The 18,982-nt window shown below is 39.7% G+C and overlaps 2 protein-coding genes across 2 annotated transcripts in view; both read right to left on the reverse strand.

Moving 5' to 3' along the window:
* Positions 1 to 4,962: 4,962 nt before the first annotated feature.
* LOC141165313 (nodal homolog) lies at positions 4,963 to 8,184 on the reverse strand. Its single transcript, XM_073650912.1, has 3 exons — positions 7,914 to 8,184; positions 6,785 to 7,542; positions 4,963 to 5,115 (listed from the first exon to the last, which is right to left on the reverse strand). Exons 1-3 carry the CDS (start codon positions 8,182 to 8,184, stop codon positions 4,963 to 4,965), a joined length of 1,182 nt encoding a protein of 393 aa, XP_073507013.1.
* A 7,198-nt stretch (positions 8,185 to 15,382) lies between these two features.
* Positions 15,383 to 18,982, reverse strand: part of LOC141166836 (nodal homolog 2-A-like) — an 85,111-nt gene continuing 81,511 nt past the window's right edge. Inside the window, exons 2-4 of the mRNA XM_073653930.1 lie at positions 18,296 to 18,472; positions 16,460 to 17,217; positions 15,383 to 15,535 (exon numbers count right to left, since the gene is read on the reverse strand). Of these exons, the coding sequence (XP_073510031.1) occupies positions 15,383 to 15,535; positions 16,460 to 17,217; positions 18,296 to 18,472 (1,088 nt within the window). The remainder of the gene's footprint in view (positions 15,536 to 16,459; positions 17,218 to 18,295; positions 18,473 to 18,982) is intronic.

Consider the following 18,982-nt stretch of genomic DNA (forward strand, 5'->3'; position numbering starts at 1 on the left):
TTGTTACCTGTCTATGAAGGACGTCACCTACTTCCCTATGGTTTCCAGTATTGCTACTTATCTGCCTGAAGTTACAGGTATTCCTACCTACTTGCCTGCAGTTTCGAGTATTGCTACCTACTTGCCTACAGTTTCCAGGATGTTTTCCTGTCTGTCTACACTTCCATTTCCAGTTACCCACCTGTTTGCGGTTTCCAGCATCGTTTCCTACTTGTCTGCGGTTTCCAGTAACCTTGTTACCTGTCTGTGAAGGACGTCACCTACTTCCCTATGGTTTCCAGTATTGCTACTTATCTGCCTGCAGTTTCAGGTATTTCTACCTACTTGCCTGCGGTTTCCAGTATTGCTACCTACCTGACTACAGTTTCCAGGATGTCTTCCTGTCTGTCTATACTTCCAGTTCCAGTTACCCACCTGTTTGCGGTTTCCAGTATCGCCACCTACTTGCCTACAGTTTCTAGTATCAATCTGTCCTCAGCTTCCAAAGTATTAGACTTTGTCACTCTGGAGTTCTGTCTGATTCCTGTCCCTGGTCTTCTAGGGCCTCTTCTACGCGCCCGCCTGTGGTTTTTGGGACATCTTCCTGGCTGTACGGTTTCCATGATATTACACTTTCTTGTCACTCCAGAGTTCTGTCTGTGTCTCCATGAGGCCTTCTGTTTGCCAATGTACTTCAGTGACTCTGCTACCTCCCGAGGTGTTCAGTGACTCTGCTACCTGCCCGAAGTGTTCAGTGACTCTGCTACCTGCCTGAGGTGTTCAGTGACTCTGCTACCTGCCCGAGGTGTTCAGTAACTCTGCTACCTGCCTGAGGTGTTCAGTGACTCTGCTACCTGCCCGAGGTGTTCTGTGACTCTGCTACCTTCTCGAGGTGTTCAGTAACTCTACTACCTTCCCGAGGTGTTTAGTAACTCTGCTACCTGCCCGAGCTGTTCAGTGACTCTGCTACCTGCCCGAGGTGTACAGTGACTCTGCTACCTGCCCGAGGTGGTCAGTGACTCTGCTACCTGCCCAAGTTGTTCAGTAACTCTGCTACCTGCCCGAGATGTTCAGTGACTCTGCTACCTGCCCGAGGAGTTCAGTAACTCTGTTACTTGCCCGAGGTGTTCAGTAGCTCTGCTACCTGCCCGAGGTGTTCAGTAACTCTGCTACCTGCCCAAGGAGTTCAGTAACTCTGCTACTTGCCCGAGGTGTTCAGTAGCTCTTCTACCTGCCTGAGGTGTTCAGTGACTCTGCTATCTGCCCGAGGTGTTCTGTGACTCTGCTACCTTCTCGAGGTGTTCAGTAACTCTACTACCTTCCCGAGGTGTTTAGTAACTCTGCTACTTGCCCGAGCTGTTCAGTGACTCTGCTACCTGCCCGAGGTGTTCAGTAACTCTGCTACCTGCCCGAGGTGTACAGTGACTCTGCTACCTCCCTGAGGTGGTCAGTGACTCTGCTACCTGCCCAAGGTGTTCTGTAACTCTGCTACCTGCCCGAGATGTTCAGTGACTCTGCTACCTGCCCGAGGAGTTCAGTAACTCTGCTACTAGCCCGAGGTGTTCAGTAGCTCTGCTACCTGCCCGAGGTGTTCAGTGACTCTGGTACTTGCCCGAGGTGTACAGTGACTCTGCTACCTGCCTGAGGTGTTCAGTGACTCTGCTACCTGCCCGAGGAGTTCATTAACTCTGCTACTTGCCCGAGGTGTTCAGTAACTCTACTACCTTCCCGAGGTGTTTAGTAACTCTGCTACCTGCCCGAGCTGTTCAGTGACTCTGCTACCTGCCCGAGGTGTTCAGTAACTCTGCTACCTGCCGAAGGTGTACAGTGACTCTGCTACCTCCCCGAGGTGGTCAGTGACTCTGCTACCTGCCCAAGGTGTTCAGTAACTCTGCTACCTGCCCGAGATGTTCAGTGACTCTGCTACCTGCCCGAGGAGTTTAGTAACTCTGCTACTTGCCCGAGGTGTTCAGTAGCTCTGCTACCTGCCTGAGGTTTTCAGTAACTCTGCTACCTGCCCGAGGTGTACAGTGACTCTGCTACCTGCCTACAATCGGTTCCTTCTCTACCACAACATCATCTGTCAGGGAATTGTTGAGAGGCTCCTATTGATGTTAGATTGTTGGGTGATCCCCCGGATATCACTGTTTTTCTTTTCAGATTAGCAGATTTACTTGGATTTTAGGGTATGCTATGAATTTCCTAATCTGTAGCATGCCAATTATGTTGCAAAAATGTTGTAACTTTTCACCGCCAAGTTCATCTGTTGCAATAAAAAGAAAAACCAAAGCAAAATATACTTCTTGCACATGCAGATTTTGCCTAATATTATTTGTGGATTTGCGACAGATTTGCTTCACATTCTGCAGTGGAATAAGTCTAAATTCACACAACATACTATCATACTGGTAGGGAATATAAATTCTGAGCCCCAGTGGGGACAGTGATGATGTCAGTAAAGTGTGGTGGAATTAATTGCACTATATAAGTGAGTAAAATAAATAAATACATCATCTGTGAATAAAGATCAAAAACAGTTTCCTATGCTTAGAATTGCAATGTATCTGTAAAAATTGGATGCTATGTGATTGATCTATATGGGATCTGATTTTTTGTGCACCCATAGAGTTGAATAGGTGAGTCACATCCCAAATATAGAAGACCAGTGCTTGCTATGATTTTTTTCAAATGGACATTCGGTCTGGTGTAAAAAAAAAAGGTCATCTGAACACTACAATGACCGTGTAAAGTCAGCTTTTTCAACGGAAAGCATACTGTCTGAAAACACGGTCGTGTGAACATAGCCTAAGAGCTCATTCAGACTTCATGCAAGTTCTATCCCTGTTTTTCATGGATAGAGCTTGTATTTATTATAGCCTAGGGGGCTGTTCACAAGTATGTGTATTTTTGCCGACCAAGTGGTCCAAACAAAATCATGGATGTATATCTTATTTTGATCAGTCACAGGTCTATGGGTCCATGAAAAAAAATGGACAGTGCTCGGATGCCATCCATATGCTGTCCATTTTTCACAGACTGTTTCATGGGAAAAGCTTGGGGAACCTCCATCAGTTTTAGTTACTCTGACCGAAATCAGATCAAAAACACTGATTAAACGCTGATCTTTGCATATGAGAAAAAAAATGAGACCTAACTCAGCTGTGCCTGAAACCTATTTGGTAATTCCAAAGTAGTAAGAAATGTTGTGGGATTTGTGCAGGTAAAATCTGCAGTGGGTGTCACTCGAGGTGTGGGAAAGACTAAATGCAACACATAGGGAAGAGGGAAAGGGAGCCCAGACTCTAGGGAAACTGGGTAGTGAAGACCTCCTAGGCTGATCTAGTGTCACCCAGTCTCCACTAAGGTCCCTGTGGAGACTGGCTCTTTATCAATCGGCACACGCGTACCTCGCCCTGTCTTTCCCAGGCGTTAGGCTCAGGCTAGGGAAGGGAGGGGATGAGCGCTAGTCGATTCCCACTGAACACTAAAGACAACAAGGAGGGACAAACAAGGGAAAATCGCTTAGCTTTAGTTGACTCCAGACAGATGCAAACACGTCCTCTAGCACTAGAGAGGAAGAAGTACTGCTCTTGCTTAAGCCTTGACTGTCTGTCACTTCTAACCCACCCGTGACAGTGGGTTACAGCATCAGGAATGTGATCAAGATTTTACTTATTTAATTCACATGCTGTGATTTTTTTTCTCCATGAAAATCGACCTGGGGTGTGTAATTGTAAATCGATAGTCAATTTCTGTTGTCGATTTTCACTGCAGAATACATTCCTTTCAATTTAACAAAAGTAACTTTAATGGTGAAATTACATCAAAATCTTCAAAAAAAAAACAACAAATGCAACATCTGGATGCAACAAATATGTAAAAATCATTGGTGTAGTATAAAAATCTGTTCTCTTCTATTCTTTAGTTAGCTGAAATATTTCCCTCTTCCCCATGTCTAGTTTAGATGTGGAGAGTTGTTTGGGGGGTCATCAAACTGTTGAGCTTCTTTAAGGCATGTGCACACAGTTTTTTATTTTTTGAGGTATTAAAAAACAATGAGTTTTTTTTTTAGAAACCACTGTAGAAGGAAAAGTTTTGCCTTTTCCTGAAGCTGTTTTGAATTGTCATTGTTAAATTTTTGATTGGACAGTGCCCAATTTGGAGCAGATTCCATCAGGAGCTGCTTAAAAAAATCACATATTTTCTTTTGAGGCAAGAGAATAATTGGGTAGCCGGGTCAGGACCAGGAGGTCGGTGTATGGACAAAATCTTGAAGAAGGAGAATAGTCAAAAAACAATGCAAGGTCAAAAATTAAGACTGTCCACTGGGAGAATAGCAAGACAAGTTACACATGAGCAGTTGAAAATATAATTGGCAGTGAACTGCAGGATTTCAGGAGCTTAAATAGTTTGCAGCCCCACCCAAACCAAACAGTAGTTAACTCTATATCTTCCAGTCTGGATCGAGCTACAAAATTAGAATTGTAGCCCACAACGAGAGCAGAGGCAGGAAGGGCAGGCACCAATTCAGGTGTCAAACACCTGTTCATAGTTTCTATTTGGTTTTATAGAGCAGCTCTTCAATGAGTCTGAGCTGCAATACCGCACATAACTAATCCTATTCAATGCCTTTTAAATGCATAGACATTATTGCATTAGGAAAGATAAGCAACTAATGACCATGATGACCATTAGACATCTTTTATTGTGTCTTTGGTGTGTGAGGGGTGCTGTTTTAAAGAAATAACTGTATCAATAATAAATAATTATCCTTATCCCCGAATTCAGTACTGTGCACAGAAAATTACACATCATGTTATTTTTATTAATTTCCTTAATTTTTTATTAACAAAATGCATAAACATAACACAAAAAATGTAATAACATTACCTAAAAACATAATATACATTTTTCATAAATAAATATACAACCACATATGTACAATATTTACACTATATCAGAGTATTAGATGTGTGTAAATGCCTAGCTGCAGCCGCACTCTTCTACCACCATTTCTTCGTGATGTTTTACAACTATGTTGTTGCCTTCTTTATACATCATGGACAATGGGCTCATCCTAATTGGGACACAAGAAGGACACTCCACCCTCTCCGGCTGGTAGACCTTCAACACGCTCTGCAATAGAGAAGTTAATCAGTTACTGCCAACATGTTACACTGGATGTATGTACTCTGAAAGTTTTGTCATTTTCATTGGTATTATTTTTAGACTATTAACTTATTTTTACCTAATGAACAGTGTTTTACTTGCCTCCTTGCTTCCTAACCAAGTTAATGAAGATTAGATTCAATGTTGAAATATGTTTTACTAGACCTAAAGGGTTCTTTTCATCTTAGTAAGTCATGACGAATTTCTAGGATATGTCATCACTTTACGATCGCTGGAGGTTTGATCTCTGGGACCTCCTTCAATTGAATAGCGTGCACCAATGTCAGAAAAAAAATGGGAAAGAGGTTCAGCTCAAGATCAGTCTCAAAGGTTGGCCCCACAGCAATCATTACGTGATGACATATCCTAGTGTTATGCCATCACTTACTGAGATGGGATCCACCATATGTCAGCAGCTCAAGAGTGACCAGTATTTTGCTCTTCCCTGAATATTCCGTTTCTTGTTTTTTTTAATCCGCCATACTGTTCCAGAGATATGGACCGTATTATTTAGTGCTAATTTTTATGGTCTTTATCACAGGATTCTCTGGGGACATCTTCAGGCTGCTCTGCATTTTTACCTTGTGTGATCTATAACCCTTTGGAAGGACCATAAAAAGTATCACTAAATCAAATGGCCCATCTCTTTGGAACTGTATGACGGATTTGAAAAAAAACAAACAAACAAACAACAAAATACTCAGGGAAGAAGCAGCAATAAAATAAGAGCAACAAAACGCAAATTTTTGATCTGGTGGCAAGTCCTCTTAAAGATGGCCATGCATAAAATCTAAAGTTGACAATTTTAAACAAAGCGATGGTTCATATGGTGAAATGTAGCAACATATGACATATAGTCAACTAATGACAAGCTGTCATTTTTTTTTCAATAGTTCACAGTTTTTCTATGAAAGAATATTCCTCGAAAGATCACTCATCCTTCACCTGGTGGTGTGGAACATGTATGGATAATTTGAAAGACTGTATTGACCAATATGAACTAAAATGTATCTGGCTGCTTTTGCACAACAATCATTTAACAAACTATCATTATTTCATTCAATCTTAATTCTATCTAATGTTTATCGTCTATTTTAGAATTTTCGGGGTGCTGTGACCCAAGAAAGACTAGGCAAGCCTTTAAAGAAGCCCTCCTCCCAGCAAAGCTTTTATCCTGTTAAAATATTGCAATCATCATATTATACAGCACTGTGTACTTACAATTGCTCATTTTGCCTTTCTACCCCGCTAAGTCTTCTCTTTTCTCTGCTCTATGTAGTAGCAGGAAGTCTCTTGTCCCTGCATTTATCATTCCCCTCTTCAACTCCTGACCCAGCTGATCCTTCATCCCCCCTGTCAGGGACTTTTGCAGTGACTTATGACTCATACAGGAAAAATTGACCTCCTGTTTCTACATAGAGCTTAGAAGGATTCACCTAGTAATTTTTTAATCCTGTGATGTCATAGACCTAGTTGAAAAGAGAATAATTGACTGGATAGAAGGGCAAAATGAGCAATTGTAAGTACACAGTGCCATATGATATGATGATTGCAACATATTAAGAGGATAAAAATGTTGATGGGAGGAGTGCTTCTTTAATATGCAAAATTATTGGTACTGAGCAATTCACCTTACCGTCATATAAGCATGGTTTGTTGGCTTGAAGGTTTCATTCAGTGGGATCGGACAGGCACCTTCGCATCTGTAAGCATTAAATTTAACAGGGTAGACAATCCAGCTTTTCCACCCAATTTCACCAAAGTCCACTGTCATGTCAACTCTACGACAAAGGGCTTTTCCACTTTCTATAGGCTTGAACGGTACATTATTCATGATCAAATGATGGTTCTCATTTCTGTTTCTTCTATGCCTCCTAATGACTGACAGTCTTGTGCCTTTGTCCAGTGAGACATGTTTGGAGGACTCTACTGTTTTGATGAGACTGGGAGAATCAGAGATGCTGTCAAGAGACTTGTCCTTTGTGTATACTACCAACACAACTCTCTCATCCATGGAAGCATAGATTCTGTTCGGGGTATGTTTTGTATCTTCTGAGTCTACATGTAGGTTAGTATCTGGGTTCCTCTCTGTCATATATTTAGTCTTCGTGAATGTATCTAAGTATTTCTCTCCTTGTTGGAGGAAGTATTGAAGCATCTCTGTGAGATCAAAATTTTTCCAAGGGGACTCTTTCAGGTTAGATGGATTGATTTTGAAAGACCCAAGGAAGAGATTGTTGGCTTTCTTACTGTGATAAATTTCCAGGGTAAAATTTTGTGATATCTCAAAAGATGGGATATGGATTCTCAGTTGTGCCAGCTTCATCTCACTGCTGGAAGAGATTGAAGACATGTCGAAGGATAACATGACACGATTATTGACCATGGTACAATCTGGAAAAAAAGAGAGAAAAGGCTTCTAAGCTGAAGAGGAAAAGCAAGGGGAACATGATAAATTTTTCTTGGTATAACTCTGATGATGTATTACATTTAGTAAGGGGATATTTTTCAAAGCTCAATACTTAAAACCTAATTGGATGATGACAGTTTTAACACTTATTCTCAGCAGTGATACGTTTGCTTGTCATTCATCCATCTTTATCCATTCAAAAAAAGAACAAGGTCAACTTGTGGACATCTACAACTATGCTCAAAATTTTGATTTTTTTTTGTAATAAAATTATGGAATTAAGGTTATGTAAGAAAAATGTATCCTCAGATTTAATGAAATATTGATGTGATTAAGAAAGGATCATGGTACTTACTCTTTGGGATGAGGCTTAGCACGGAGTCATAGTCAGGACGCTGTGAGTTGGAGAGGGTGGTGTCATTCTTCGTTAGCGTATGGTAGAGCTGCATCATATACTGGGGATATCTTATGTCCAATGAGTGGCGCTTTCCAAAAAGGAAGGATGAAACTTTTAATCCCATGTTAGTCCTCGGCAAAACGACCCTGGCCGATGTTTCTAGATGACTGGGCATAGCCTGGACCATGGAGAAGAATAGGCAATACAAAGAAATGCTTAATAAGGTCATCTCTGCTTTGAGCTTCTGCTGCTTTCTTAACTCAAGAGATGTGACAACTCCTCTCCCTCTCTGATTTAGCCTCTGTATATATAGAGAGGAAGCAGGGGCTGATGCTTTACTCTTCACACCTAATGACCTTTTGATCTAAATGACCTCTGCGTCAAAAGCCAATAGGTTCTAGGGATATGTCAACCTAATGGCTCCCTACTGTTAAACTAATGACACCACAGTGGGGATCTTGTCCTATGTCATAGATATTTTTCCATGCCGACTTCATTAAGTTGTTCAATGGAAAAATATTTTATGAAGAAAACTTTTTTGCATTGTGATCTAGGATGTGGAAGCAGTGCTTTCTTGGTAAACGTCTGCTCAGTCATCAATATTTTCTTTAGAATATATTTATATACAGTACAGACCAAAAGTTTGGACACACCTTCTCATTTAAAGATTTTTCTGTATTTTCATGACTATGAAAATTGTACATTCACACTGAAGGCATCAAAACTATGAATTAACACATGTGGAATTATATACTTAACAAAAAAGTGTGAAACAACTGAAAATATGTCTTATATTCTAGGTTCTTCAAAGTAGCCACCTTTTGCTTTGATGACTGCTTTGCACACTCTTGGCATTCTCTTGATGAGCTTCAAGAGGTAGTCACTGGAAATGGTCTTCCAACAATCTTGAAGGAGTTCCCAGAGATGCTTAGCACTTGTTGGCCCTTTTGCCTTCACTCTGCGGTCCAGCTCACCCCAAACCATCTTGATTGGGTTCAGGTCTGGTGACTGTGGAGGCCAGGTCATCTGGCGTAGCACCCCATCACTCTCCTTCTTGGTCAAATAGCCCTTACACAGCCTGGAGGTGTGTTTGGGGTCATTGTCCTGTTAAAAAATAAATGATGGTCCAACTAAACGCAAACCGGATGGAATAGCATGCCACTGCAAGATGCTGTGGTAGCCATGCCAGTTCAGTATGCCTTCAATTTTGAATAAATCCCCAACAGTATCACCAGCAAAGCACCCGCACACCATCACACCTCCTCCTCCATGCTTCACGGTGGGAACCAGGCATGTAGAGTCCATCCATTCACCTTTTCTGCGTCGCACAAAGACACGGTGGTTGGAACCAAAGATCTCAAATTTGGACTCATCAGACCAAAGCACAGATTTCTACTGGTCTAATGTCCATTCCTTGTGTTCTTTAGCCCAAACAAGTCTCTTCTGCTTGTTGCCTGTCCTTAGCAGTGGTTTCCTAGCAGCTATTTTACCATGAAGGCCTGCTGCACAAAGTCTCCTCTTAACAGTTGTTGTAGAGATGTGTCTGCTGCTAGAACTCTGTGTGGCATTTACCTGGTCTCTAATCTGAGCTACTGTTAACCTGCGATTTCTGAGGCTGGTGACTCGGATAAACTTATCCTCAGAAGCAGAGGTGACTCTTGGTCTTCCTTTCCTGGGGCGGTCCTCATGTGAACCAGTTTCTTTGTTGCGCTTGATGGTTTTTGCAACTGCACTTGGGGACACTTTGAAAGTTTGCCCAATTTTTCGCATTGACTGACCTACATTTCTTAAAGTAATGATGGCCACTCATTTTTCTTTAGTTAGCTGCTTTTTTCTTGCCATAATACAAATTCTAACAGTCTATTCAGTAGGACTATCAGCTGTGTATCCACCAGACTTCTGCACAACACAACTGATGGTCCCAACCCCATTTATAAGGCAAGAAATCCCACTTATTAAACCTGACAGGGCACACCTGTGAAGTGAAAACCATTTCCGGTGACTACCTCTTGAAACTCATCAAGAGAATGCCATGAGTGTGCAAAGCAGTCAGCAAAGCAAAAGGTGGCTACTTTGAAGAACCTAGAATATAAGACATATTTTCAGTTGTTTCACACTTTTTTGTTAAGTATATAATTCCACATGTGTTAATTCATAGTTTTGATGCCTTCAGTGTGAATGTACAATTTTCAGTCATGAAAATACAGAAAAATCTTTAAATGAGAAGGTGTGTCCAAACTTTTGGTCTGTACTGTATGCCACCATATTATGATGTTCAAGTAGTTGTCTACATTTGCATTCAATGATGAAAAACTATTTTGTTTTTATTATTTTCTACCACTTTGTAGAAAATGCTAAATATTTCTTTTTTTTCTTTCTTTAGAGTGTAATATTAATTTTTAATAACTTTAAACATATAAAAAAAAACTTTAATTGGTGGATAATAGGGCACTGAGACTCCCTCCGATCTCTAAAATGAAGGATCAGAAGCGTTCATCTGAGCACAGATCTCCTCTGATGTTGAATATGGGTTTAATAGAATTCAACCCCCGTTACAAATTATGTTTATTAGCCAAATTTGAAAATGTATTCAACCCCTTCATGACAAGCGTCCTTAGTTCTTAGTAGTGCCCCTCTGGCTGTTATGACCTGCTGCACGCATGATGTATAGCCGGACACCAACTTCTGGAACTGTTACTGAGGCATTTTACTCCATTCCTCATGGCCAGTGGCCTCCAGTTCACTAATATTATTGGGTTGTCAAGAGAGTGGTACAAAAAATTAAGAGATCATTGTCTTACAGAAACAAGGAAACGGATAGAAAATTAAGGAATATTCACAGAGTATTCACTTGCCGACAAGTCATCAGAGCGGCAGACAATAATAGACCCCGAGAGCAGTGGAGGAGACTCATCCCTGGACCCATGGAAGGTGAATAAAGCATAGTTAAAAAAAACTGCAAAGAGTATTCTGAAGCCAAAAAGCACAATTAGGCTATGTGCACACAACATATTCTTGAAGCCGATGCAACTGGTGGATGATGTTTTCCTGAATCAGCTTTGCTGGCAGTTTTGCCATCGTTCTTGTAGTGACTTTGTTGCCGTCGTCTTTCGATCTATACTGTGAAGTGTAGAGAGTGGGTGGCTTCCCAGCAGAAGCTGCCCGATGAATGAATATGTCAGTTCTTTTACCCGCTTCAAGGTTTCCAATCCCTGAAGCAGTCAAAAGATGTGACGTACGACGGAACATGTGCACAGCAGTATCGTTTTGACATTGCTGTGCATTATGTTAATTTTATGCGGTGCTTCTGTGGCACTTTTTCAAGAGGATTCCAATCGGAATCCACCTAAAAAAGTAGTCATGTGCATATATTCTTAGGACCCCCAGGAAAAACTGTAATCGGTGAGGAAATCTGGCGACAATTGTTCCATTTCCCTCCCCAGCACCTTCACTTGGAAAATGTAGCTTTACACATTGACCAATGGAATCAATAGACTGTTTGTATAAGACAACAAGGACAGGTTGTCCAGGGTGAGAGATGCTACGTTTAGCAGTTCACGCTACTAGTTGAAGGTATTGAACAGTGTACACTCCTTTGAACTCCGAATGACTTATTAGAGCATATGAATATGAGTTTTCTTACCTTAACAACTTCTTTAAATACTTTCTATGGGTAATAACTAGCATTGGTAGAATTGCCACAAACCAGGGTAATTAGCATCATATAATATTGATGGAGGACAGAATTTTTGAAGGTCATTTTTTGTAAACTGTAGTACTAATGCTACAACGTGCCAAGTTTGTTTTGTTGTGTGCATGTTATATAAGCAGGACTTATCTGCTAAACTTTGACAAGAAGTAGAGAAGTTTATGTGGACTTATTATAAATAACTGTTTTTGATTAAATTTAGGTTGATGAAATTTGTGTTTTTATACAAAAATAATTGAAAATTTGACAAAAATTTTTAAAATTAGCAATTTTCAAACTTCATTTTTACTCATTTAAAACAGTTAATAATTAACATTTACGACATGTCTACTTTATGTCAGCATCATTTTTTAATGAACTTTTCTTTCTTAGGAAAATAGAAGGGTTTACATTTGGAAGCAAGTTTTCATTTTTTTCAATGACATTTAAAAAATTTGTATTTTTTTCCAACCATTTCACATCTGAATATGTCAGAAGGTCAGAAAACTCACAAAAAAGATCTCATTTTAAAAACTGCACCACTCAAAGTATTCAAGACCACATTCAGAAAGTTTGTTAACCCTTCAAGTGCTTCACAGGTATTAATGCAAACTGGAAGAATAAAAATGAAAATTTTCTATTTTTTTACAATTTTTTTGCTTTTACCACAAAATATTAATTTTCACAAGGTTAACTGGAGAAAATGGACTCCCCAATTTGCTGTGCAAATTCTCCTCAGCACATTGATACCCGATATATAGTCAGAAAAACCTGTTTGGGCATATGGCAGGGCTCTGAACAGAAGGAACACTATTAGATTTTTAGAGCGCAAATTTGGCCCCAAAGTGCCAAAGCAACAGAAATTTCCCACAAGTGACCCCATTTTGGAAACTACAACCCTCAAGGAAATCACGTATGGGTGTGATGACCATGTTGAACCCACAGGTGCTTCACAGAATTTTATAATTTAAGGATGTGAAAACTAAGTATTTCATTTTGTCAAAAATCTTGCTTTAGGCCAAAATTTCTAATTTTCACAAGTGTAACAGGAGAAATTGCTCAATAGATTGTGGGGTCCAATTTCTTCTGAGTACGCCGATACCCGACATGTGGTAGGAGCCTACTGCTTGGACATACGGCAGGACTTGGAAGGGAAGGAGTGTTATTTGACTTCTGGAATGCAAATTTGGGTGGAACAGATTGTGGGTGCAATGTTGCACTTGTAGAAGCCCCAAAGTGCCAATACATCAGAAATTCCCTACAAGTGACCCCATTTTGGAAACTACACTCCTCAAGGAATTCCTACTAGGAGTGTTATAAGCATCTTGAACCCACAGGTACTTCACAGAATGTTATAATATTAGGCTGTGAAAATGCGTTTTTTTCCATGAAAATATTGCTTTAGCCCCAAATTTCTGATATTTACAAGGATAACAGGAGAAAGTGAACTGTAAAATTTGTTGTGCAATTTCTTCTGAGTACACCGATGCCCATATGTGGTCAGAAATTGCACTTTAGGCGCACGGCAGGAGTCGGAAGGGAAGGAGCGCTATTTGTGGATGCAATGTTGCATTAGGAGAACCCATCAGATGCCAAAACAGAAGAAACCCCCCACAAGTGAGCCCATTTTGTAAACTGCACCCCTCAAGGAATTAATCTAGGGGTGTAGTGAGCATTTAAAACCCACAGGTGAGTCACAGAATGTTATAGCATTGGGCTGTGAAAATGAAAAATTACATTATTGTTCTTTTAGCCCCAAGTATTTCATTTTCAAAAAGGCTAGTAGGAGAAAATAGACCACAAAATATGTTACGCAATTTCTCCTGAGTATGACAATATCACATATGTACTCAAAAACTACTTTTCAGACATGGTGCATAACTCAGAAAGAAAGGGAGCCATATTGGAGAGCAGATTTTGCTAGAATGGTTTGCAGGTGTCAAGTCACATTGGCAAAGCCCCTAAGGTGCCAGAACAGAATAAACCCTCCATAAGTGATGTTATTTTACACCCTTTCATTAATTCATCTATGGGTGCAGTGATCATATTGACACAACAGATGTTTCACAGAATTTTATACCATTGGACGGTGAAGAAGAAAATATTACATTTTTACCACTAAAACTTTGTTTTACCCCCAGATTTTACATTTTCACAAGGGTAAATAGGAAAAAATAACCCCATAATTTCTTACACAATTTCTCCTGAATGTGCCAATACCCCATATCTGGCTCTACAGTTCAGTTTGGCCACACGGTGAGATTCTGCAAGGAAGGAGCGCTATTTGTCTTTTGGAGCTTAGGTTTTCCTAGAATAGTTTGCAGACTTTTTTTGCAGAGCCCCTAAGTGCCAGAAGAGCAGAAACCCCCCTCAAATTACCCCATTTTGGAAATTATATCCCTCTGGGAATTCATCTACAGGTATAGTGACAATTTTGACTTCATGGTGGAATTTTGCAGAGTAAAAAATTGCAAATATGCCATTGCAGTTCTCAATACATTGTGCCCAGTTTCTGCTTCTAGAGACATGCACCCCATAAATTGTTAAGCGGGACTCTAACTGTGCTTTAGGCACACTGTGGGGCTCAAAAGGGATTTGGGAGCATAGATTTCACAGAATTTCTTTTGAGCTATACATGTCGCTTTTCTAAAGACTTTGTGCTAACAGTAACGTGAGCACTCCCTATATTTCCATAGACAGATAACGGACCTGAGCGGAGACTTGTTTTTCGTGGGTTGAGTTCAAGCTTTTAATGCTATCAGTTTGGGGTATACAACATTTTGAATCACTTTTAAGGATTGGTTTACATTTATCATGCGCTCTACGTTGAGCACTTACATCGGGGTTTCCAGCTAAAGTTGTAAAATACGTGATTCAGATGGAAACCCCTTAGGGATTCATTCACATAAAGAGGCAGCAGAGTTACTTTGGACTCCGTCTGGCCTCTGTTCAGCGGTGTCCTTCTTTTATGAGGTGCACAAAACGTGGTCGGCCACGCTTTTATGTATACCCTAAAAGAGATGGACATCGTGAGTTCACAGGCCAGATGGCGTCCACAATGCCTCAATCTGCCTCATTATAGGGAATCTTCTGCCAGGGGTTCCGTCTGAATCACAAATTTCAGAGATTTACATGGAAACCCCGATGTAAGCGCTCAGCGTAAAGTGCAGGATAAATGTGAACTGAGCATTATTTCAATCTTTGGGGGGGCAGAATCAAAAATTGCTGTTATTTATGTATTTTTTTATGCCATTTACTTTGCGTTATAAGTGATACGACCACTTTACTCTTCAGGTCAGTGCAATTACGGAGATCCCAGATTTATATTGCTTTTGCTACTTTTGCACACTAAAAGACGCTTTTACACATAAAAAAAATTTTTTTTTGCAATGCCACATTCTGAGAGCTATACATTTTGTATTTTTCTGCTGACAGAGCTAAGTGTTTGTTTTTTTTGAGGGACGAGATGACATTTTCTGGGATACCATTTTTATTTACATATAACTTTTTGATCGCATTTTATTCCACTTTTTGATAAAAAAACAAAACAAACATCGTTCTTGCAATGTTTTTATTTATTTATTTTTTTTAATGGATATACAGTATGTCCTGTAGTATTATATGTAGAAAGGTGTAATAAAAATGTTCACTATAGCAAGCATTTGAAATATAATATATCTACATTTCTTATTTACAGTATGTACATAGATAAGCAAACTCATCAAAGCATCAGAATTCCTTAGTTACATCCACACTGTTCTACGACCATATCTTCATGGTGCTTCAATACAACAATTTTATCTTCGTACATAAGCATTGACATTGCACTCATCTTCACAGGCATGCAGGAGGAGCACTCGACTTTTTCAGTATTGTACAGCTTGACCAAACTCTGAAAAAGCAAGGGCAACACATTAGAAGGTGTGAGTCTTCAACACACTAGCGGTGACTTTATCTTTTCTTCATTAGAATCAGGTTTGTATAATATTATCATATACAATAATCAGTGTTCCTTCTTTACATATATTAGTTTAAAGGGGTTTTCATGGCTGGAGGAGAGTATCCAGATAACAATTTGGGAAAGTGGAGATTATCACGATGTGCGGGCTGCGCTCACGGAAAGGATGAGATCCAGAGAGTTGAAATAAGGATTCTATTCAACCAACAAATTTTTCTCAAGGTAAAAAAACATGTGTCAATTTTTTTAACACTTTTTTTTTTTTACCTTTAGAAGGTACCGGTCCAGCGCCAAAATGCATTGATTGAATAAAAAACCTTGTTTCTACTCTTCAGATCTCAACCTTTCCATGAGAGCAGCCCCCACATCATGATAATCTCCACTTTGCCATAAATGTCTTGTAGGTGCATGTCCAGCTTTGGGGATCTCCACCTATCATACAAAAGGAGGTATCTTGACTACCTGGTAAAATCCCTGTACATCCTTGTCCAACTTTTTATGTTACATAATTACATACCGTAGGTTGAAAAAATACCTAGGTCCATCAAGTTCAACCTTTCTCCACCAATTTTAAATTCTTTGTCACTAAATTATCTATAACCCACAATGCCATTAACTTCCTTAAACTTAATCAAAGCCATGTACACGTGTGACTACATCTTCCTTATGAATATAGATTCCAGGATATGCCACGAATGTCCATGTTAGAAAATTTCTTTAACCTTAAGCATGTATGTTAATGGTCAACAAACATGGACCTATTGTATCTGCATTAATCATAGAGAAGAAACATATAACTTAGCCGCTTCTGCTAAATTGGAGAATATGAATATTTAGTCATACATGTTTGATACTTACTTTTATAAAAGCATGGTTTGTTGGCTGAAAGCTTTCGTTGAGTGGAATTGGACATACTCCCTCACACCTATAGGCGTTGTACCTTTTTGGGTAGACAATTCGGTCGCCCCATTCAATCTTATCAAACTCCACCCACATGTCTACTTTTCTACAAAAAGGTTCACCAACTTCTACGGCACTGGCTGGCATACTGTTGACTATTATGTTGTGTTTTGGGTTATGGTTCCTCTTTTGTCTCTTTAGACCACCACTTTTGGTTGTTCTTTCTGTCCTAATGTACTTTGAGGATTGTACAGTTTGAAAAAGGCTGGAAGAGCTAAAATGTCTTGCGTTTGGCTTTTCTCTGGCAAACACAACAAGCATGGCTCTGTCTGAGGGTAAAGGATTGTCAGCAAGAGGTTCGGTGTCGTGCTGTAGAGTTTGACCAGAATCTATACCGCTGCTTTGTACCTGGTCTTCTGCTGATAGATATTCTACACGTACATCTGGCTCTCCCTGGTAGATGGAATTTTGAAGAATTCTGGTCAAGTTAAAGATCTTCCAGGTGTCATCAATTTTTGTTGCAGAGTTAGTCTTGAAAGATCCCATGAAGAGCTTTTTGTGACCTCTCTTCCAATGGTAGATCTTCACCGTGATGTTATGTTTCTTTCCAAAATGCGGGAAAAAAATTCTGAGTTCCAGCAACTTTAGTTCTGTGCTGCTGGAGATTGAAGACATATCAAAAGATATCATCCAGTGATCTCCTTCTTCAGTGCAACCTAGAGAATACACAAAGAAGTAATATTAGAATCCAGACGGTCAAAACACCAGTCTCCCGAAAACAGTTTTGAATATACATTTTCCCTTTTTTTCTCATGTAAGTCCTGTCAGCTACTGACAGACAAAATAAAAACTATTTGGCCAATTGTCACAACATGAGATGTGTATTGACACTGTATGGGTCGTTTTTTGTTGTTCTGGTACAAGACCTAAATCGAATACACAAAATCTAATGACTTAATTAGTATTTAGCTCCATTCTGAAGTCTGCCAGCCAGTCATCCATCACCAGAGAGGAGGAAGCATATAAATAAACAGATGGAAGACTAGTCTGATAAGGACCTTCCCATTCCTACCTAACATGTGTGAGAGCAGTACAGTGCCTGAACCTAACTGCATCATCTATTGCCAAACTAAAAAAAGGGGGCTATCAGTATAAATTTACCGTAGATTAACTTTTTGTAACATTAATAAAGTCTAATAATGAAATGATTGATATTTTAAGTAATAAATGAATATTTCTGGAGAGCTAAAAACCCCCATATACATTATATAAAAATCATCCAAACCAAACAACCAGATGACCATCTAATGTGTATGAGGGCCTCCTAACTGCCCTTTACAGATGATGTTGGTAGAGGGAAGGATCCAACCTGTTGAATTTTAATGGCTGATGCTTTTGTTTGGCAGTGAGATAAGCCATTGCCAAATAATTTTGCTAGTAACTCTCATAGAGAACACAGAAAAGCCGAGAGTTCCTATGTATTGGGAAGTTGGGAAAGATAGCTGATTGCTCACCCGGCAGCTATCTAATGGTATGTGGGACTTAAGACAATCAGAAAATATCTTGAAATTGTTCTAAGTGGTTTGACCAAGCAGTACCAACCACCCCAAAATGAATTAGGAGTATACAGGCTAAACCTTCTTATTTAATTGATCCAGTGATGGAAGTATCCTGGACTTCATGAATCAAAGCTTGACCTTACATGTCCTTCAAATGTACATTCATTGAATAGAGCTATAATAAGGACCTTTTGATGTAAATTAAGGTATTAGTATTTAAAGAAACTGTACTTACTCCTTGCACTGAGGCTCAGGACAGTGTCAGATTCTTGGAGGGCTGGATGTTCCAGTCCAGATAGCTTCGTTGTATTCCCCGTGATGATTGACTGGTAAAGCTTCATCATATAGAGCGGATAGTTTGTTCTATGAGTGTGTTTGCTGATATAAAATGAATCTTGTAATCCTTTGTTCCCTTGGGGAGGAATGGCCAGAATTACATGAATAAGTTCTAGGCAGATAAGGGTGCTCAGTAAATCCATGTCTACTCTGATCTTCTTTTGTAGAGGTCTCAGTCTGATGTGAGTGATGACTTTCTGACTTTATATAGCAAAGATGACTGTTCACACCTCAAACACTTCACACTTCCAACCTATTCAATATCATTGCCTACAAGCCAGCCACTGTTTGGTTAATCGCTTTCTTCAGTGATGCTAATGTCCAATGTCTGAACTCTTCTACAGCATTGGTTCATTCAGCAGACCCTCAAGACCATACTTCAAATAAAGTAGACAAATGTTGACCAATAGCTGAGAATCTGTTTAATCCAATAGGTTAAGTAACTGGTCCAGTAATATTGGGATAATAGGTTTCAGTTAACACTTGGAATTAGAGCACTGAATTAGAGAAAACATTAACCGGATGCTCACTTTTTCTGTCTCAAGAGCCCGCATATACACCAGCAGAGTAATGGTCAGGAGAGATG

The sequence above is a fragment of the Phyllobates terribilis genome, unplaced genomic scaffold, assembly GCF_046119375.1.
Source record: "Phyllobates terribilis strain yellow unplaced genomic scaffold, ASM4611937v1 Scaffold_11__3_contigs__length_659146591, whole genome shotgun sequence".
Taxonomy (NCBI): Eukaryota; Metazoa; Chordata; class Amphibia; order Anura; family Dendrobatidae; genus Phyllobates; species Phyllobates terribilis.